This window comes from Triticum urartu, chromosome 1A (genome assembly GCF_056163025.1).
Source record: "Triticum urartu cultivar PI428250 chromosome 1A, HENAU_Tu73, whole genome shotgun sequence".
Taxonomy (NCBI): Eukaryota; Viridiplantae; Streptophyta; class Magnoliopsida; order Poales; family Poaceae; genus Triticum; species Triticum urartu.
Window position 1 is genome coordinate 54,845,562 of NC_141873.1, and position 22,791 is coordinate 54,868,352.

The 22,791-nt window shown below is 46.4% G+C and overlaps 2 protein-coding genes across 2 annotated transcripts; one reads left to right on the forward strand and one right to left on the reverse strand.

Annotated features, from left to right (window-relative positions):
• Window positions 1-5,605: 5,605 nt before the first annotated feature.
• Window positions 5,606-11,506, forward strand: LOC125530483 (putative beta-1,4-xylosyltransferase GT43A). Its single transcript, XM_087546572.1, has 3 exons — window positions 5,606-6,723; window positions 9,400-9,685; window positions 10,923-11,506. The coding sequence occupies exons 1-3, from the start codon at window positions 6,035-6,037 to the stop codon at window positions 11,094-11,096; spliced, it is 1,149 nt and encodes a 382-aa protein (XP_087402698.1). The 5' UTR covers window positions 5,606-6,034; the 3' UTR covers window positions 11,097-11,506.
• Window positions 11,507-14,902: 3,396 nt separating this feature from the next.
• On the reverse strand, window positions 14,903-16,800 carry LOC147989951 (uncharacterized). Its single transcript, XM_087546576.1, has 2 exons — window positions 15,616-16,800; window positions 14,903-15,338 (listed from the first exon to the last, which is right to left on the reverse strand). Exons 1-2 carry the CDS (start codon window positions 16,778-16,780, stop codon window positions 15,292-15,294), a joined length of 1,212 nt encoding a protein of 403 aa, XP_087402702.1. The 5' UTR covers window positions 16,781-16,800; the 3' UTR covers window positions 14,903-15,291.
• Window positions 16,801-22,791: the final 5,991 nt, after the last annotated feature.

Consider the following 22,791-nt stretch of genomic DNA (forward strand, 5'->3'; position numbering starts at 1 on the left):
TGACTAGCTCGTTGATCAATAGATGGTTACGGTTTCCTGACCATGGACATTGGATGTCGTTGATAACGGGATCACATCATTGGGAGAATGATGTGATGGACAAGACCCAATCCTAAGCCTAGCACAAGATCGTGTAGTTCGTTTGCTAAAGCTTTTCTAATGTCAAGTATCATTTCCTTAGACCATGAGATTGTGCAACTCCCGGATACCGTAGGAGTGCTTTGGGTGTGACAAACATCACAACGTAACTGGGTGGCTATAAAGGTACACTACAGGTATCTCCGAAAGTGTCTGTTGGGTTGGCACAAATCAAGACTGGGATTTGTCACTCCGTGTAAACAGAGAGGTATCTCTGGGCCCACTCGGTAGGACATCATCATAATGTGCACAATGTGACCAAGGAGTTGATCACGGGATGATGTGTTACGGAACGAGTAAAGAGACTTGCCGGTAACGAGATTGAACAAGGTATCGGGATACCGACGATCGAATCTCGGACAAGTACAATATCGCTGGACAAAGGGAATTGTATACGGGATTGATTGAATCCTCGACATCGTGGTTCATCCGATGAGATCATCGTGGAACATGTGGGAGCCAACATGGGTATCCAAATCCCGCTGTTGGTTATTGGCCGGAGAGTTGTCTCGGTCATGTCTGCATGGTTCCCGAACCCGTAGGGTCTACACACTTAAGGTTCGGTGACGCTAGAGTTGTTATGGGAAATAGTATGTGGTTACCGAAGGTTGTTCGGAGTCCCGGATGAGATCCCGGACATGACGAGGAGCTCTGGAATGGTCCGGAGGTGAAGATCGGTATATTGGACGAAGGGTATTGGATTCCGGAATTGTTCCGGGGGTACCAGGTGATGACCAGCGTGTCCGAAAGGGGTTTCGGAGGCCCCGGCAAGCGTTGGGGGGCCTTATGGGCCAAGGGGAGAGGGCACATCAGCTCACTAAGGGGCTGAGCGCCCCTCCCACCCCATCTCACGTAACCAGGAGAGGTGGGGGCGCCACTCCTAGGGCAGCCGCCCCTCCCGGCTTGGGGGGCAAGTTTCCTAGGGGGTGGGGGCGCCCAAACCCATCTAGGGTTTCCCCTATGGCCGCCGCCCCTCCCCTAGGGAACCCTAGGGCGTCTCCCCTCCTCCCTTCCCCCTATATATAGTGAGGGAGAGAGAGGGCAGCCGCATCCTTCCCCTGGTGCAGCCCTCTTCCTCCTCCAACACCTCATCCTCCTCCGTAGTGCTTGGCGAAGCCCTGCTGGAGAACCACGAGATCCATCACCACCACGCCGTCGTGCTGTCGGAGTTTTCCCTCAACTTCTCCTCTCACCTTGCTGGATCAAGAAGGAGGAGACGTCTCCCAACCGTACGTGTGTTGAACGCGGAGGTGTCGTCCGTTCGGCGCTAGGATCATCGGTGATTTGGATCATGACGAGTACGACTCCATCAACCCCGTTTACTTGAACGCTTCCGCTTAGCGATCTACAAGGGTATGTAGATGCACTCTCCTTCCCCTCGTTGCTAGATTACTCCATAGATTGATCTTGGTGATTCATAGAAAATTTTGAATTTCTGATACGATCCCCAACAGATAGGCCAGATGATTCTGCTCTCGGGCGAGGGCGCGCGTGTTCCTCCGCCGCCGCTTCTTCATAATGCGGGCCCAGATGGCTTCCTCCTTAGCGGCCGCCCACGCCGCCACCTCCGTCACCGCCATGTCGTCAGCGAGTTGGGCCTCGACGACCCTTATCCTCTCCTTTCCACGACGGGCACACCGGTCTCGGCGGGACTCATACTCCGCCCGACCAATGAGGGGAATGAGAGATTTGAAGTCTGCCGGGGCCGCGATGATCTAGCCCCAAAGGATCCGAGCGCCGGTTGAGCCGACGCTATGGAGTCGCGCCGGACAGATCTTGTCGTTAGCCAGGCGTTGTCCTACCAGGAGCGGCGGAGTGTAATGCGGACGGCCATTGCCTCCTCCAACCCGCACGGGATACACCCCAGTCGACGGATCCACCCGGTCGGAATCAGATCCGCTGCACGCCATGCCGGAGACGGGCGAAGTTGAGCTTGAGTGGCAGAGGGTAGGAAAGTGAAGTGGCTAGGATTTGGTCCGATGAGCGAATGGGGAGAAATATATGTGGGGTTTGATAGGCAGGTGAGTCAGGTCCGATGTGGCTGATGCGCCTGAGCGCCCCATATCCGCCCCATATTTGGGTTGGATATGAGGGATGCGAGTCAGTCCGGATGTTTGAGACCCATTTGAGGCATTCGTCTAGGTTAAATTTTTATGACCGGTCAGTGAAAGGGTCATCCGCCCCGGACGTTTGAGATGGTTTTGAAGCGCACAACTGTAGATGCTCTTAGGCCTTAAAAAAGACAATAAAACCACGCAAAGCTGGATGGATTGGGAACAAAAGATCACTGCAAAATGCAGAAGCTCCGTGCGCGCCATAGGACGATAATTATGTAGAGAGGACAAAAAGCAAGAGGGTGAAAAAACAAGGAGCCAAAGAAAAACGCCGTCGGTGGTGCGCTGCGCTCAGGCAGAGCCGGAAACGCCGTCGGTCGCAGCCAAAGGAATAATCAGAAGCTCGTGCAAGGCTCCCTCCGTGAGTGAAGAACGGTTTTCATTCCACCTCATTTCCACCTACTCCGCGGGTTCGGCCGGTCAACATGGTGTGCCGCATTCATCTTTAAAAAAATGGAATGATCACACACGAGCAGTTTTTCATCACCAAGTGAGAGAAAAGCACGGCTGCGTCCTGCCTCCATGGATGGATGGATTCCCCCAAAACCGTGAAAGTTGTTGTTGATCCACTCGATTCAGTCATTGCACGCTAAAGGAAACGCCAAAGCTGCCACCAAGACCGGACTGTACAACCAGTCCTCCGGGTGCCCCCACCGGTTTTTCTTTTCAGATGCCTGGACCCCTGACGGACTGGGCCTGGGCTGGCCTACATTTCCGCACCAAACTTTCCGGCAGTTTCTTAATCGCTTTATCGTGCGCCTGCAGCACACACCGCTACAGTAGTACTTGTAGGATGTGGTGCCACACAAGAAATCTACACCCTTGGATCCTCACCGAAACTGCAAAAAAAGAGAGAAGGAAAACAAATAATTCCTCCAAAAGAAATTCTTAAACATTGAAGCTCTTTAACTCTGTTAGCAGCAAGCCATGCCCCGTGATGGTGGCGACCGGTGTCAGTGCACGGTCGAGTCCATGGCTGGGAGGTTTATGAATTCGTGCTCGTGGAAGTGGCGTTCGAGCGCCGGAAAAAAAATCCTCCCGTGTCCACTGTCTTCTCCTTCCTTCTTCTTTGTTGTGTTAGACAGCGAGCGCGAGGGAGGTGTAGCGAGAGACATGAAGAGGATGGCACCGGCACCAATAATTGGCATCAGAGCCTCAAGGTTCGAGGGGCGGCCGTGGCGTGCGGCAGCGTCCGCGGCGCATGCGGCCAGCGCGGCGGACATGGACGCGTCGGCTGCAGTGCGCGGCGATGCACGGTGATGCCGTGCGCGCGACGAGAAGCGGCCGTCGCGGAGATGAGGAGGTCGCGGAGGACCTGCGTGGCGGCGCAGAGGCCGCGGCGGCTCGGCGCGGTGACCCTGGAAGTGCGGCGCTGCGGTTGACGGCGCTGCGGTGCAGGGCAATAAGCGCGGCGGCGAGCCGGGCGCGCCCGGTGCGTGTTATGGGTGCGCACCGGACGCGTCGGGACCGCGGGCGTGGACCGCGTCGAGGCGCTGGACCTGGTTGCGCAGATCGGTACGTACGCGACGGGAGCGCGGGCCGGGAGCGCGGGGACGTGGGGAGTGCGGCTACGACGACAACGACGGTGTGGCGAAGGCAGCGGAGGACTGACCGCGTCGGGGCGCTGGACTCGGGCTGTGGCGACTGCGTGCGTGCGCGTCGTGTACACGAGTCTGGGAGCGCGGGACGTGGGGTGCTGCGCGGCGGAGGCCACAGCGGCGCGGTGCGACAGCCATGGCGTGACGTCGACGACAAGCCTGACATGTGCAAGATCATGGCTTGGGACGTGAATATTAGCAACAAGTCATGCCCCGTGATGGTGGCGACCGGTGTCAGTGCACGGTCGAGTTCATGGCCGGGAGGTTTACGAGTTCGTGCTTGTGGAAGTGGCGTTCGAGCGCCGGAAAAAAATCCTTCCATGTCCACTGTCTTTTCCTTTCTTCTTTTTTGTTGTGTTAGACAGCGAGCGCGAGGAAGGTGTACTGAGAGACAGGAAGAGGACGGCACCGGCACCAACAAACTCAAAATGAAATAACACTGTTCATCCAGAATTAATGAAAGAAAGCTTCAGATTTGGTGTCACCTCCAATGTTGCTTTTCTTTTCCCGGGTAGGTTCCATGTTCCAATCCGCTACCAGCAAAGAGATGTACCATCCCCCTCCCTCTCCCTCTCCTCCCCCATCCAGCTCAAAAAATGTCTTGCGTTGCTTTGGCTTAAAGTTAAGGGAAGAGCAGGATTAGCACAAGATTAGGTCTAGAGGGTGTATTAAAAGGCAAAGCAAAAGCTGCAGGCCACCTAATATTCTTCTGGGCTACTAGTATACTGGATGGATGGATCTGGGCCTCTGCTGCCACATCTCCAGTGCCAGTCCAAATTATCCAATAAGCTTTGCAAATTAACCTGCTGTTAGAATATATACACTACACTACACTGCTCCTCTATTGGCAGAGGGAAGCAGCAGCAGCAGCAGTATCTTCCCTAAAAAAATTGAGGTGGCAGCGGTGCTAAAATCTAAAATTGATTTGGATATTCTCATAGGTTGTTGTTAACTATTTGGAGCTTGTGTGTAGTTAATGTGAGGTGTCTGAGAGGTAGCACTGGTACTGTACTTTGGTTGCTTGCTCTGTGTTTTCCGGGCGTTTGCTTGTGAGAACCGGTAATAGGAAACTGCTAGGTAAAGGCACCCTAGTTCAATCCAACAAGTCTAAACTTTTCTAAATAGAAAAGGAACTTTTCTCAACAGCAACAAAAAACTGAAATAATTCTAATAGCAATATTGTACTAATAAATACAACCTCCGTCCTAAACCACTTATCTTAAATTTGTCAAAATACAGATGTACTACTCTAGTGTTAAAAAACATCTTACATTATGAGACGGAAGAAGTATCTAGTTTAGTGTTAGATAGATACATTCGTATCTAGATAAATCTAAAGACAACTCTAATTTGAAACAAAGGGAGCATGTATTAACATTTGCATATAACCAATTAATGTTTCAAGAAATGCTTAATTTTTCGCATCATACTGTAAATGTTTTCACATACGCAAATCAATTAACATTAACCTTTGAATTACTGTATTCCAAATTGAGGGACGTGAAAATTCCTGCCCAAACTGGGCGCCAGGTGTGCCCCAATTTCACCTCAGTTTCCGCGTCGGCGGTCGTTGCCGGATCAGATCTCCGCGATCCCAGACCCAGAGGCAAGCATGTCTGAACCGAACAGCACACCGCAACCTCGACAGTGAAAGAGATGAATCAATGGCGGAGGTGAAAACCCAGTAGCTGTTGAGGGACAGGCAAGTGTCACCGCACTCCTCCCGCCCTCTTTAAACGCCACCCTCACCAACCCACCCCCAACGCCATTGCCGTTTTCACCCCCCACCACAGCTCCACCGAGCAAGGATTCACCACCCCCCTCCCCTACCCCCGTCGCTCCTACCACCTTCCATCCTGATCTCCTCCTCCTCCTTCTTCTTCCCCACACCCTTCCCCAGGCGGACACATTCCTCCTCCCCCAAATCTTGGTGCTGGTCTAGCGCGGCTGCTCCCCCATTAATTGCCCTCCCCCCATCTTGCTCCATCCGCATTGATTCGAGAGCAAGCAGGCAGGGCGGCTTCGAGCTCTCGTCACCCCCGCAGAGTCCAATCCTTTGGTCTTTGGGCCTCGTTGGTTTTGATCTGGGAGGGGAGGCTCGGTGATCTGTGGCGGGTCGTGATTTGATCTGAAAGTTGTGATTTTTTGGGGGGAGGGGTCGGAGGATTTGTTTGTTGGTCCGTCATGGGGACGGGGGCGGTGGCGCCGGAGCGGCCGAAGCAGCGGCGGGGCGGGCACCTGTGGAAGCGGGCGGTGCTCCACTTCTCGCTCTGCTTCGTCATGGGCTTCTTCACCGGCTTCGCGCCCTCCTCCTCCTCCTCCTGGAGGCCTGGCGGCGGGGGCGGCACGCCGCCGCCGATTCTCGCGGCGGAGCAGCTCGCCGCGTCCCGCGTCGCGGGTAATAGGGACCAGCATATCAGCCTGGCGCCGCCCTCGCCGGAGGGCGCGGCGGCGGCCGGCGGGGGCGGCGCGGTGGTGGACCTGGACGACGACGAGGAGAGCGGCCCGCGCCGGATGCTGATTGTGGTCACCACGACGCGGTCCGGGGCAGGGGAGCGGAGGCGCAGGCGGCCGGAGCTGCTGCGGCTCGCCCACACGCTGCGGCTGGTGCGCCCGCCGGTCGTCTGGGTGGTGGTGGAGCCGGCGGCCGACGCGCCCGCCACGGCCGAGGTGCTCCGGGGCACCGGGGTCATGTACCGGCACCTGGCCTTCCGCCCCGAGGAGAACTTCACCACCGCCGCCGCCGAGGCCCACGCGCAGCGCAACGCCGCGCTCGCCCACGTCGAGAAGCACCGCCTCTCCGGCGTCGTCCACTTCGCCGACGCCGCCGGCGTCTACGACACCCACTTCTTCGAGGAGATCCGCCAGATCGAGTGAGTACTAAATCTTAGTTCATCCATTCCCTCTGCTTCCTTCGTTCTGAGCCAAAATCTTAATTTCTACTAGTAGCAGATTGCAAATTACAATGTGCCAAACTGACTGATTTCGATGCACAAATGCTGCAACTTCTCTTCTTTTCACCGTTCTTTCAGGGTGCTGAATCTATAATTTCTTCTCCTTCTTCTTCAATTTTTAACAGCTGTAGTTAATTAATTTCAGATTGTTTTAGGTGGGCACCGACTAGGGTTCCTCATCCCTAACCTCCACTTCTCAATTTAGTACACTACTAGTACAACTAATTTTAAAGGTTTTGGCAGCCGTGTAGTTTGGTGCAGAGTATAATTGAAGGCAGCACAAGCTGTCATTAGTGGGGGAGGAATAAGGGTTTAGAATAAGATGATTGACCCCTCACATCATCACCATGAACATTGCAAATGCAGCTGAGAGACTGTGATCTGATGCAAAGGGGTCAAATTATTGGATCCACCTTTACCTCTTCTTTATTCCCTTTCCTCCAGCATACTATGCTTCTGCTGTTGCAGATTTTAAAATTTACTAACAATCTTTTGCTTTTGATTTTGCTTACCCCCACAACGACCAAATTGTGTTGCAAAGTTGCAGCCACTCCGATTAGTATAGTTTAATTAAGACTTTTAAACGTGGCTCGTGAGCCATGGGCAAAGCAGAGCTGTATAAAAAAAAACAGCACTACTGATTAGTACTTTAACAGTAGGGCTAACTACTAGCTGTTGGCTCTCGCTGACATGCGGGGCCGCTCCGGCGCTAACCTAACTAAACACACATTGAATGGACCTAAAGCATGCATTAAATGTTGAGATGTTGATGCTCCTAACATTTGGTTGGAAGAAATTTGCTAAAAATGTTGAGAGGTGGTAGAAGATAGTAGTAACCGTTAGAAGCCATGGCCATTGAACTCCATTAAAAGAAATGCCCACACCTGTTGCTTTCTCTGACTGACTCCCATGTGTGGCCATTTGAAATGCACAGCCAAATTTGCCTGCCGTTTTGGAGCAGATTTTCCACAACGGTGTGACCGCCAGCTGTTCATGGAGACTGCACATGAGGGATTAGCGCCTGAATTCTTGCAAATAAGCAAGGGCAATTTTCTTTTAACCGACACTAGATGCCGATGATTGGTGCCTAACATGACCATCCATTTCCCTCGTAGCTGTCCTCCAATATTGTGGTTCTGGCATCCATCAGCAGCCACAGAATGTGACTGGTGTGTCAACGTTTGCTTTCTCCGACCCTGTTAAATTCCAGGTCAAACATACCGTCTTTGTTCTATCAAAAAGGCCTAACATTTGACCTCCAATTTAGCTCTTGCTCATCCAGCCAAACCATTTTTGTGGAGACTGTAAATCAAATCCTTCCAAGGCTTTTACTTCTAAAATAGTAGCATTCTGACTTTCATGAGTACTTGCTTTCATAATAAGAAGAAATAAATCCTTGTTAGTAGTAGTAGTAGTACTATGGTACTACAAATACTACTAATGTCATGTGAGAGCATGGTGTTTTTCTTTTTAAAAGGTGTTAATATTCATACTCCCATGAAGATGAAGAAGAATCCTTTTGGTTTGAGGGGAACATGATGAGACCAAAGCACTCCTCTCTTATCCAAGCAACCTTTTGCTGCATCTCGCCAGTCCACATAGTTTTTACTATTCGTGTAGAGTTCCTCGTGATGCGTGCACATGTGGCCCCTTGTGTGCTTTTCTGGGGGCACCAGCTCACAACACAACAGACCTAGCTGTTTTTAGCATCAGCCCCAATATGACCTGGTGTGCGTGTCCCAGAATTTACCTGTTCAGTCACCGCAAATGAAGTATAGTACAGTCTGGCTTTGGCATTGGTTTTGACCAGGGTTAAAAGTCTCCCCCGTGTTTAACTTGGGATTAGAATTAAGAGTACTTCTAATCCTAGATTACTAAAATATACTTAAACTTTTGTACTGTTTGCCTAATTGCCTGGACAAGTGTACTTAACCTGAATTTAGTACATTGTTTGCAGTAGTGTTTGACCTGACCATACATTGCATTGTGAAAGTTTGTGCGCGATGAAGTCTTGCGCTCGTTGTCAACGATTGTCTCATCCCCTAGTTCGTTCGAGGCATTTCGAACTTCGAAGTTGGTAATATATACATTTATTTAGCTGTTTGTCACTCGTCGGCATGCGTTGGCAAGTGGATGATTTAGTCTATTCCCACGTAGTATTGTGAGACAGTTGCATGCAATAAATCACTCGCCTTGTATTGTGTTCCATGCCTAGTGTCTAGTAGCGTGGAGACGGGTGGGAGGAAGTTTTAGAATACTAGCTGTTTTCATGATGCCTTCAACAAGGCAGCATGTGGAAGGTGTGCTAATGGAGTTGTGGCCACATATCTTTTCTTGTTCAAATATCTTAGATTAAGAGATCTTCTAATTATTTAACTCAACTTGCCCATGCACGTTTGGTGTCCTTTGGAGCCTAATTCTGGGCAAGGTTTAGTGTATTATTTTCCTTGGATCTCTAGCCTTAATCACTGACCAGTCAAGTTGAGGTTGATATAATGGCAGCTAACTCTTGAATTAGATGCTTGCAAGTGACTATTGGATGATATTTACTTGATGCATTGTATTGATGTTCCTTCTAATGGTTGAAATGGACAGGGCGTTTGGCACATGGCCGGTGGCAACGATGTCCGCGGGCGAGAAGAAAGTAGTGGTTGAGGGCCCACTGTGCAGCGCCTCGAAGGTAGTCGGCTGGTTCTCGAGGAACTTCAATGATGGCACCACCCGTTCAGTGACATATAACACTGAGGTTGACTTGAATCCTGCCGGTGCTGCTGGCACGCGAGCCCACACGATCGATGTATCAGGGTTTGCGTTCAACAGTTCTATTTTGTGGGACCCTGAGCGATGGGGACGACCGACGTCATTACCGGACACTTCACAGGTTAGTTCACTCGCAGTAACGCTGTCAACCTAATGCTTGTTATGCTTTGCAAATGTACAAAACAAGCCATTTTCATATATTAAACTTGTTTTCATTGTGATGAAGTATCAAGTCAAGTAATGATCTCTGATTGGCACATCACAGTTGTTGATCAGGCCACACACAACATTTAAGTAATAGGACCACACATTGCGCAACTACTTATCTATACCATGACATTCTCAAAAAAAGTAGTTGTGGAATTTGAAGAAGATTTGATTAATTGAGGGACTGGGTCTTGGCTAAAATAGTTTTAGTTTGTCCATTTCCTGATCTCATGACAGCCAAATAATAAACCTCCGAAACTAGCGAGCCCACTAGGATCCTCAGAAGCGTGGACTGCATGTCCAGCTTAAAGCAGATCCAAATAATTTTCAGCTTGAATGGAATTTTATCATACCTTTTTAAACTCAAAATTTAACAAGTCAATCTGATAAAAAAATCTTATCCTGTCAATTGGTGGAAGGCCACTTGCAGTTCGAAAAAAACTATGCTGTCCACTATTTAGTTAAAAATGACATCCTTGTATTGTAGTTGACTGACCTGGTACTTTTCAAGGTAATAAGTATCGTTAGCTGAATGGTTAAGTAATGTTGTGGGTTACGATTTCTGCTCATGATCTCCTCAGCCCTGAGATATTTTCCTATCTGAATTCACTGCCCGGCTTACACAATTATCAACTTCCCTTTCGAAGTTGACTGACCTGGCGTTACGCAATGATCAACTTCCCTTCAACGCAACATCGAGGGGAACAGGTGGCAATTATTTGTCCCACCATCACTTTCATGCACTCCTTTTTCTTAAACTTGTGATCTCAGTTTTTGTTCGTCTCACCGACTCACCTACTTAGCGCGTCATCATCCTAGAGCTGCATCCCACTAGTGGTACTGATAGGTACATGCGCCACTACAACCAACCGAAGCACTGATCGCTGATTGAAACAAGATAACGGAGCGCTTCGGCCCCTCTGCAAATCCCTCACTCCATCTGTGTCACACTGCTGGGTAGTTGCACCAGAAAGACCCAAATTTCCAACCACCACAATGCATTGGGCCATATCCAAGAAGCTAATAATTTCCTTAGAACTGAACTGCTACCAAATGGTCCAGTGCTTATCTTTCTTTTGGTTACTCAACAGGACTGATTCTCCCAGCTAATAATTCACACTACTCTCTTCCCGTGGCATGATTGGTTGCAGGACTCGATCAAGTTTGTGCAAGAGGTGGTGCTGGAGGACAGGACAAAGCTGAAGGGGATCCCCTCCGACTGCTCCCAGATCATGGTGTGGCAGTATGATGTGCCTAGTAGCCCCAACACCCCCATAACCAAAACCAAAACCGCCACCCCGAAAACCCACCATAGAAGAAGGTAGGGAGGAGGGCGATGGGACTGAACAGGAGCAAAATCATCCGCGGAGAAGAACAGTGTCGGAAATGGAGTTTATGTAAGTAAATGTGGCGTAAACAAAAAGGAAAAGGAGGAAGGTTGCTGCTTACACTGAGTTTTTTTTCTTTCTCTCAATTTTGTCCTTTTTCCCTTGGGGGGTCATGAATTGTCCTCTGGAAATGGAAATCGACCCCGGGCAATAGTATTATTTATTCAGATTATTTTACCTGTGATTCTTTAACCCCGACCGCCCCTCCTCGCTCCTCCGGGTGATCTCTCGCGGATTCTCCGTCTGTGGAGTGCAAGCGTGCAAATAAGCTGTGTAGAAAGTTTGAGAAATCTTGCAGATGAAATGATGAATTCACAGCATGGGCTTCCAGCAAATTTCAGCATAAATGAACTGTTTCGCCTGTTTTTCTTTGCTGTTGTTCAGAATTGCTGTAAAATCCAGAACAATTTAGTTTCTTGTTTGGGAGAAAACAGCTGTGCATCGTACCACGTGGCAGTGGCAGTGGCAGCGAGATCTGCGGCGATGAACTGAAATGAATGCGGCCAGATCCACTGGAGTACTACCAGTCCTCCATTATTGGAGTTGGAGCTGGTTAACGCGCACGCCGTACTGCCCACGGCGCGTATGCAGCCGACAACCTTTCAAGTGTCGGCAGCAGAGCGAAGTCCGATTCCTGACTGACACCGACGTGCTGACTGTGCTATGCTGTGCTGTGCTGTGCTGGTGCATCGTTGTGGGTGGGCTTTCTGACGATGATCACGGAACGGAAGTAGCCATCCCTGTGAAATGAAATGATGCCGCTTACCCACGCTCGAACGCACAGGTTTCGAAACGCCCCCTTTGGTTCATGTTTTCCTAGTAACAATGGAGGATCAAAATCCTTAGAAAATATCACATGTTGGTAATTTATTTATTTATTTTAAACACAGTAAAGACGCAGACGCTCATACATACGCATATACACTATGTTGGTTATTCAGTTATTATGATTGAATCCAAGTGGACTTTCTCAAAGAATTGATTGCGCTGTTTTTCTTAAATTTTCCATCTGTTAGGAATAAGCAACTTGTATTCCCATGAGGCCATAGGCCGATATATATATATATATATACATGTACAGGTGTGGAATATATGCAGGAAACCCCTTATACAACGGGATAAATACAAAGGGGTACATGACTTATATTATAACTCTAACACCCCCCCTCAAACTCATGGTGGATGAACAACACTGAGTTTGGAGAGATAAAAGCCATGTTGTGCTCTAGTCTGAGCCTTCGTCAGGAAATCCGCCAACTGTAACTCGGAAGGCACATACTGAAGAGCAATAACCTGATCCTGCACAGCAGCGCGCACATAGAAAGTATCAACACCAATATGCTTGGTGAGCTCATGCTTCACAGGATCGCGTGCAATGCTGATAGCACCTGTACTGTCAGATAAAAGCAGAGTCGGTGTAGTGACAGAAACACCAAAATCCTGAAGTAACCACCGTAACCAAGTCACCTCTGCCGTCAAAAGAGCCATTGCTCGCAACTCAGCCTCGGCACTCGAACGGGAAACTGCAAGCTGTTTCTTCGTCTTCCAGGCAATGAGAGAACCACCAAGAAAAACACAGTAAGCAGAAAGTGAACGGCGATCGGAAGGATCACTAGCCCACGTAGCATCCGAATAGGCCTGGAGCTGTAAAGAACTGGAGCGAGGAAAGAATAGACGGTGAGAGATCGTGCCTCGAAGATATCGAAGAACACGAAGGAGATGACTATAGTGAACCGAGGTGGGGGCAGAGACAAACTGACTCAGAATATGAACCGGATAAGAGATGTCCGGACGAGTGACAGCTAGATAGACAAGACTGCCAACAAGATGACGATAACGCGTCGGGTCAGGGAGAGGATCACCATCAGTAGCACGGAGGTGAACATTGAGCTCCATAGGAGTCTCAACAACGCGCTCGTCAGTAAGAGCAGCACGAGCAAGAAGATCCTGGATATACTCTTCTTGGGATATAAAAAAGCCATCAGAGGTAGAAGAGACTTCAATCCCAAGAAAGTAGCGAAGAGGTCCAAGATCAGACATAAGAAACTGCTCACTAAGACGGGCCTTGACAAAGGCAATATACTCGGGGTCATCCCCCGTGATGATCATGTCATCAACATAAAGAAGAAGAAGAGTCCGACCACGAGGAGAAAGGTGAATAAACAATGCTGGATCATGAGCACTTGCTAAAAAATCAGCAGCAGTGATCACAGAGGCAAAGCGCTTAAACCAGGCGCGGGGGGCTTGCTTAAGGCCATAGAGAGAGCGACGAAGACGACATACCATGCCATCAGAAACAGAATACCCAGGTGGTGGCTGCATGTACACCTCCTCACGCAGCTCACCATTAAGAAAGGCATTCTTAACATCAAGCTGAGATATAGACCAGTGGCGTGCAGAGGCAACGGCAAGAAGTGTACGAACAGTGGTCATATGAGCCACAGGAGCAAAAGTCTCGTCATAATCACGACCATGCTCCTGCTGAAAACCACGAGCCACAAGACGAGCTTTGTGACGCTCAAGAGAACCATCGGAGCGAGTCTTAACCTTGTAGACCCACTTACAAGTGATCGGACGGACTCCGGGAGGAAGAGAAACAAGATCCCAGGTACCAGTGCGTTCAAGAGCAGCAATCTCCTCTGCCATCGCAAACTGCCATTCAGGATGAACAACAGCCTGACGGTAAGAAGTCGGCTCAAGAACAGCAGCACCAGCGGTGGGAAATCCAAAGCGATCAACAGGCGGATGAGGACGAGAACGCAAGCCATAAGTAGGCTGAGAGGAAGATGACGACCCATCCACAGAGGCATCGACTGGTCGTGGACGAAGAGTGTAATGCTGAGAAAAAGATGGAATAATAGAAGGAGGAATCGGCAAGGTAGAATCAGGGGGTGGCGACGAAGAAGTCACCGAAGATGAAGGTGTAGAATCCGGTGACAGGCTGGGAGAGGAGACCGGGGAGGAAGTCACCGGAGATGAAGGTGGAGAACCCGGTGACATGCTAGGCGAGGAGACCGGGGAGGATGATGGCTGCAAATCAACTAGATGTGGAGAAGGAGAGGAAGTGGAATGGAGAGGTACAGTCTCGGCGGGGGTGATAGGTGAGTCAGGAAAAGTGAGGAAAGAGATATCCTGCACTGAAAAAGTCGAGGAAGATGGGCGTGGGTAGAAGGGACGAGACTCTTCAAAAGTCACATCTCGAGAGATACGCATCCGACGACCAATAGGATCCCAACAACGATAGCCCTTATGCTCATCACTGTAGCCTAAGAAGACACACTCAACAGACTGAGCGGTCAGTTTGGTGCGTTCGCGAGGGGCAAGAAGAACATAGCAAACACAACCAAACGAGCGAAGCATCGAATAATCGGGAGAACGATCAAAAAGTCGCTCGAAAGGAACACCACCCTGTAGAGCAGCAGAAGGCTGTATATTGATAAGGTAGGTGGATGTGGAGACGGCCTCAGCCCAAAAATGAGGCGGGAGAGAGGCAACAATCATCAATGCACGAGCCGTCTCAAGAAGATGTCGATGCTTTCGCTCAGCCACACCATTCTGAGCATGAGCACCAGGACAAGAGAATTGAGAGAGAGTCCCGTGCTCAGCAAGAACACCACGCAACACCTTAGAGATATACTTGCCAGCGGAGTCAGCACGAAAAACACGAATGGGTGAAGAGAACTGAGTATGAACCATGACAGCAAAACGCTTATAAATAGACAACACCTCAGAACGAGAAGTCATGAAATAAAGCCATGTGTAACGAGAGAAATCATCTATGAAAATAATATAGTATTTATGACCACCTTTCGAAGCGAAAGGGGCCGGACCCCATACATCAGAATGGACTAAATCGAAAGGACGCTTAGACACTGACTCACTATGTGAATATGGTAACTGAATCTGCTTGCCAAGACGACAACCCTGACACTCTAAAAAGACATCTCCTGAGACAGACCCCAGAAGGCCTCGACGAACTAAAGAAGACAACCGAGAACCACACAGATGACCAAGTCGATGATGCCACTGCTGGAAAGAACCAGTGACGGAGGCGACAGAAGCGGAAGAACTGGCGATGGTGGTGGCAGCAGAAGGAACATGAAGCCAGTCCAACTCCCAAAGACCCTGAGAATCACGGCGGCGAGGGCCAGCCCCAACCAGAGTGTGCGTGTGACGGTCCTGGACAGAACAAGAGTCAACGTCAAGGATGACGCGACAACCAGAATCCGTAAGTTGACCAGCAGAAAACAAATTCATGGTAAGTCGAGGAACATGAGCAACATCAGGAACAGAATAAGAAGGAGTAGTAAGATTGCCTCTACTAGCAACAGAAAGTGGAGTACCATCAGCAGTGAAGACATGAATAGGAGAATCCAGTGATCGAAGAGAGGACAAAGTGGAAGAATGAGAAGACATATGAAAAGAAGCTCCAGAGTCCAGAACCCAGGGGATGTACCTGACTGTGTAGAGGGTGATTGCTCAGTGCGGGAAGCATCAGTCACAGAACCGGCAGTACCCGTCGAGGAAGAACCTGAAGCCGCGAGCAGACGCTTAAGTCTCAGAATATCCTGCTCAGTCAAAGCAATGGCTGAAGCTGTCGAGGTAGATGACGAAGTCCCTGAAGATGATGATCGAGCCTTGCGCAGGTGTTTCTTCTTCGTGTAGCACTGAGACTCAAGATGACCATCATTGTTGCAATAGGCGCAATGTGGACGGGGGCGACCTGAGCCTCCAGAAGGAGTGGGCAAGAGCGGCGGAGCACTCGAGCGAGAAGGGGTCGGTGGAGCAAGTGGCGTAGGAGCACGAGTAGCGAGCACAGAGGGAACCTCCAGCAAACCAGCACCACGTAAGCGAGTCTTCTCAACACGAATCTCAGAAAGCGCCTCCATGAGAGAAATACGACCACGAGCAAACAACTGAGCACGCCGAGGCTCAAACTCCTTACGGAGCCGAGACAAGAACTCATAGACGCGATGAAACTCCAAATTGGCCTGGACAGCCTGGCAACAGGGGCAGGTACGACACCCAGCACTACGGAGAGAATCAAGCTGGCGCCAGATAGCAGAACTCTGTGCATAGAAGTCATCAACAGTGGAATCACCCTGCTGAAGAGCATGCTCCTGACAGATCACAGAGAGGTATAAGGCATCACCAGAGGGCTGATAGCGCTCACGAAGACGGGTCCACATCTCAAAGACAGTAGAAAGACCCAGAAATTCAGAAGCAAACTGAGGCAGAACACTAGCAGTGAGAACAGCTGCAGCACGAGCATCATCATCAAGCCACTGGGTGTAAACAGACAGAGCACCATGATACGTCTGAAGAGCCTCCTCATAAGCCAAAACCCTCTCATCATAAGCACGATCAGCAGCCTCATCAGCAACCTTAGCCGCATCCTTGGCGGCCTGATTAGCATCCGTAGGAAGAACCGATGGAGTTGGCGGAGTAGGGGCCACCGGAGGAACTGGACGTGGCGGACAGCAGACCTCGCCAGAAAGAACACCCCAAAGACGGATGCCACGCATGTGAATGCGCATGAAGCCAGTAAACTCGGTGTAGTTAGTACCATCAAAGATCACCGGACAGCGAGGGACAGCAACATAGCCCGATGCAGTAGACATTTTTTTTGAGAACCGACGAGAGCACCAGCGACAGCAGAGTCGGGAACAGCAGAATCAGGCGCGAGATACTGGTGGATCGGGCGACCTGATCGGGCGGGCCGGCGCGGGCGACCTGATCGGGTGGGCCGACGCGGGCGACCTGATCGGGCCGGCGCTGGCGACTGGAGACTGGATCGGGCGTCCGCTGGAGAGGACGCTAGCGACGGGATCCGAGCGGGAGAGAGAGCGTTGGCGACGGAGCAGCTTCGAGCGGGAGATCGGCGCTGGCGACGGGGCAGCTTCGAGCGGGAGATCGAGGCGGGCAGCTTCGAGCGGGAGATCAGGGGATGCTGGGAGATCGAGGCCGGCGCCGTCGATCGGGGAAGAGAGACGGATCAATAGCACGAATTGCAGCGTGCAAAAAAAATTGACCTAGCTCTAATACCATGTTAGAAATAAGCAACTTGTATTTCCATGAGACCATAGGCCGATATATATATATATATATATATATATATATATATATATATATATATATATATATATATATATATATATACAGGTGTGAAACATATGCAGGAAACCCCTTATACAACGGGATAAATATAAAGGGGTACATGACTTATATTATAACTCTAACACCATCCACCCAAACATCTCGCAAAGACTTGTTTTCCGTGTGTTGGAATCAACCATACTCTGGTGCGAATGAAATCCTATAGGGTTCACAAGAACATCACATTGCTATCCTATGATTTCCTATTTCTACGCTTTTGCGATCCTAAGAATAAAAAGAGAGGCTCTAACCCGATGAACTTTGTCCCAAAAATGTGAAGTTGACACTTCTCGTATGTCACTACTAAACATGAGTAGTACTCTTTTGGCAGAACAAAACATGTGGTGCGTCTTTTTTTGTCTATAAATTTGGAAAATGTTTTTACTTCATTATTTTATATAGCCAGTTTAAAAAGGTGGTCTTTTCCGTGTGTTGCAAAAAGAAAAATATCTACACTTATATACAACATGTCCAATGTAGTTTTCTTTGAGAAAATTCTGCTTGATATGAGCAAATTTTTAGAATGTTCATGTACTTCCAAAAATGTACTGTCTGTGAAAAAAAAACGACCATCTTCTATGAGGAAAAAGTTCACGCATGAAAAAATAATGGCCATGTGTTGAAAAAGAAAATTGTCCACACATATGGAAAAGAAATTCATGTTATGCTACAAAATTTGGATGTATATCATTTAAAGAGTTCACATGAACACATAAAAAATCATGTACTTTAAAGAAATTCTACGTGTGAATGAAGTATTCAGGTGATGCAAGAAAAAGTTTGAGCATATCTCAATAGATGTTCATTTTTAATTTTTGCATATCTTTTAAAAAGTGTCCATGTACCTCCTAAAGAGCAGAATAAACGGAAAAAGAAAAAATAATAACAAAATATAAAAGAAAAATAACAAAAATGGACATGACATGAAAATACTAAAAATGAAAAAACATAACTCAAAAAAGGAAGAAGAGAAAACAGTATGAGTAGCACAGTAGATTCTTGACTGACATTGATGTGCTGATTGTGCTTGTGCTTCTTCTATACCTATCCCTGTGAAATGATGCCACTTACCCACGCTCACGTACATGCACATGTTTTCGGAAGTTAACCCGACATAATTTTGTTCAAAATTATGAACAATCGTTTCTCCTATTGGGAAATTTGGATAGTACTTTTTTTAAGAACAAAACATGAGTACTACTCATACTGTTTCCTCTTTTTCTTCTTTTTTGAGTTGTGTTTTTCTCCTTTTTCGGGGTTTTAGGCTTCAGCTCTCTCTTTTAGGCATCTCTTTCATTTTAGGTTTTTTCAGGGTCTCTTTCGTTTTTACATGGTATTGAATTATTATTTTTGCTAGGGCAGGTAGCATTGAATTAGCACATATACTATTCCCCGTGCTGGTCGACAGAAATCTAGCAACGGCTCAAAACCACCTAGATTTCTATCGTTATTTCTCTCTTTCATGGATTTCGTAAAAAAATAATCAAAATTCATGATTTTCTTTTAATATTAATGATTAGTTTGTAACAAATCCTTTTGTGCAAAATCAAAATATGAAACATCGCTCAAAACTGGCCACAAAACCGACCGAGGTTCTTCCCTTTCGCTACACTATAAAAGAAAAAAAAAGTCGCTATTATAAAAATAATGGGCTGGCCCAAAGAGAGGCGCTGCACGAGTTTTCATTAAGGTAACATTTCACCTATTTTTCTACCAGACGCTCACTGCGTTAAATAGCGACGCAAACAAACTAGCGACTGGACCGACCCAATATGGGCGTTCGTTCTCCCGAGAGGGCTCCTGCCCCCGTTTTAGTTTTTTTTTTTTTACCTTTTTCAGTTTTTCAGCGTCTACCATCTTCTTCTTTTTTTCTCTTTTGGTTTTCTCCTTCTCGGTTTACATTTTTCTTCTGATGATTTTCCTTTCAATTATTTCTGGTTTTCCATTTTTTCAGTAGGTCTTTTTATTTTGCTTTCTGTTCCATTTCCTTTTTAAATTTCATAAATATAATTGCTTTACACATAATGTATTTTTCGTAAATACATGATCATTTTTTGTGAAATAAAAGAAGCCATCCCTGTGAAATGAAATAATGCCACCTGCCCACGCTCGCATGCAATGGCGGAGCTTCATGGGGGCCAACCTGGGCCATGCCCCCCTCCCACCCAGCTCACAAGAAACCATGCATATATTTCTTTGTATTAGGCCTGTTTTCTATCAAAAATAAGCTGAAAATAGTTATGTTTGCCCCCCCCCCCCCCCCCCCGCCCCCCTTGATTTTGGCTCAAGCTCCGCCACTTCTCGCATGCACAACTTTCCAAAATCCTCTTTGGTTCAGATGATTTTCCTAGTAGGAATTCTGGAGGATCAAAATCCTTGGAAATTTTCCCTATGTAGGTCGTTTAATTATTATGATTATGTTTCCCCTCTATGTTTTTGCAACCCCATGAATAAAAATGGCTCTAACCTGATGAATTTTGTCCCCACAAAGTGAAAATTTACAGAAAATACAACACTTGTATGTTACTAGACTGAACATGAGTAATAGTACTCTTTTAGCAGAATAGACCATGTGGTGCACCTTTTTTCCTATACATTTCAAAAACGTTTTAATTTCTTTCATTTTAAAAGGTGAAACTAGTATCCGTGTGTTGCAAAAAGAAAAAATGCCCACACTTATGTACAATATGTCTAATGTAGTTTTCTCTGAGATAATTCTACTTGACATGAACAGTTATTTAGGATGTTCATGTACTTTCAAAAAATGTTCTGCGTGTGGAAAAAAGTGTCCATCTTCTGTGAGGAAAAAGTTCATGCATGTGAGAATAATGTCCATGTGTTGAAAAACAAAAATGTCCACACACATGGAAAGAAATGTTCATGTTAGCTTCGAAAAAGTTCCATGTATATTTTCTAAAGAGTTCACATGAACACTTAAAACGTGTGAAAGAAGTATTCAGGTCATGCAAGAAAAGGTTTGAACATATCTCAATAGATGTTCGTTTTTTGAAATGTTCGCATATCTTTTACAAAGTGTCCATTTGTCTCCTAAAGAGTAGAATAAACAGGAAAAAGGAAAGAAAATTAAGAAATTTTAAAACGAAAAGAAAAAGGAGAACAATACAGAAGAAAAATAACAAAAATGGATACAAAACAAAAAAATAAAAAGGAGAAAACACAACTCAAAGAAAGAAGAAGAGAAAACAGTATGAGTAGCACATCAATTCCTGACTGACACTGATGAGCTCATTGTGCTTGTGCTTCATTGATATCTATCCCCGTGAAATGATGCCACTTACCCACACTCACATGCATGCACATGTTTTTGAAATTTAACCCTACAGAATTTCGTCCAAAATTATGAACGATCAGTTCTCCTATTGCGAAACTTAAATAGTACTCCCTCTATAAAGAAATATAAAAGCGTTTAGATCACTACAGAGGTAGTTCTTTTTCTGTGAACAAAACATGAGTACTACTCATACTGTTTCCTCTTCTTCTTCTTCTTCTTCTTCTTTTGAGTTGTGTTTTCTCCTTTTTCTTAAAGGGTCTTAGGCTTCTCTTTATTTTAAGGTTTTATAGGGCGTCTTTTCGTTTTTAGGTGGTTATTATTATTATTTTTCGCCTGGACAGGTGGTATTGAATTAGCGCAGATACGATTCCCCGTGCCGGTCAATAGAAATCTAGCAAGGGCTCAAAACCACCTAGATTTCTATCGTTATTTATCTCTTTCATGGATTTCTTTAAATTTCAAAATACTTTCAATATCCATGATATTTTTTAATATTTCATGACTGCTATTTAACAATCTTTTGCAAAATGAAAAACACGAAACCTGGCTCAGAACTGGACACAAAACCGACCAAGGCTCGTCCTTCCGCTACACTAAAAGAAAGAAAAACTCGCTATTTTAGGCAATAGGCTGGCCCATAGAGAGGCACTGCACGAGCCTACATTTACCACGCGAATGTTCCTTCGATCTTGCTGAAGGATTCCCTCCCACCTGTAGCTTTGGACCAGCCGATATTCACTGTTTTTTTTTCGTTCGCTGGATTTCAATTGCGTTCGCTGTATTGGGTTCCCCCAATCTTGTTTTTCTTTAGTTTTTCGTTACGGTTTTCTTCAGTTTCTATTTTTCATCATTTTTCTTCACTTCTAATGGTTCTTACTGGTTTCCTTTTTTCTGCATGGTTTTCTTTTCTCATGAGTTTTCTTCGTTTTGCATCGGTTTTCTTTTTATCCTTGGTTTTTGATCTTTTTTATTTGTTTTCCTTTGGTCTTGTTTGTTTCTTTCACGTTTTTCATCGGCTTTTTTGTTTTCTCAAGGTTTTTGCTGTTTTTTATAAACATTTTTGGTATATATTTGATAAAATTTTCTAATACATGTTTATCATTTTCAAATAGAAGATCAACATTTTTTAATAGATGGCCAGCATTTTTTTATACAAAATTAACAATTTTAGACAAATCTTGATTAACATTTTTAAATACAAGATTAACATTTTTTGAATACATGGTCAACATCCTTTCTATACACATTTAACCTTTTTCCAAATTCTTAATTAATATTTTAAAAAATACAACATTAAACTTTTTTTACATGGTCAACTTTTTTCTATACACATTTAACATTTTCCAAATACAAGTTTAACATTTTCTGAATTCGCGGTCAACATGTTCTGAGAGTAGAAATGCAGTAAAAAATAAAATGAAAACAAAAAACATGAAAAAAAAAGTTTGTGGCCTCCTGTGGGCCTGGGCCGGCCATCTAGCGCTCCCATGGACGCGACATTTCCCTACGTCTCGCTATTGAATACTCCCTCCATTCTTTTCTTTAGTACAAAGTTGTAGTAAAGTTGAAACATTTATTTTGGAACGAAGGGAGTATATAATTGCTACAGTGAATTACAACAAAGAAAAATGAAGAATGGTAGATAGTAAAGAAAAGAACTAACCACAATCGCTTCTCACATTGCACGGCTTTTCCTACCTGTGCCCAATGCGTTAAATAGTGACGAAATACACTAGCGACTGGACTTACCCGATATGGGCGTTCATTCTCCCGCTTCTAAGAGTGCTCTTGCACCAAACATTATTTGGCGCCTTAGGCACCGGTTATATTTAATCCTTTCTTCTTCTTCTTCTTCTGCCTTGCAGTGCGCGGCAGTTTTTTTGCGAGCCGCTGGTCCATTAACCCACTTCGAATTTGCAAAGATTCTATTTTTTTTATTCTTTATACCCTTTTTGCTTTTTTCTCCTCTTTTTCGTTTTCATTCTTTTCTAAGTTTTTTCTCGATTACTTGAACCCTTTAAAAAACATGAATGTTTTTCAAATGAGTTAACTTTTAAAAAATCCACGAACCTTTTTTTTGAAATGCATGAAATTTGTCAAATTACTTAACTTTTTCTGAATCCACAAACTTTTTCCAAATGCATGAACATTTACAAATCTGCGGTCTTTTAAATTTTTACATGT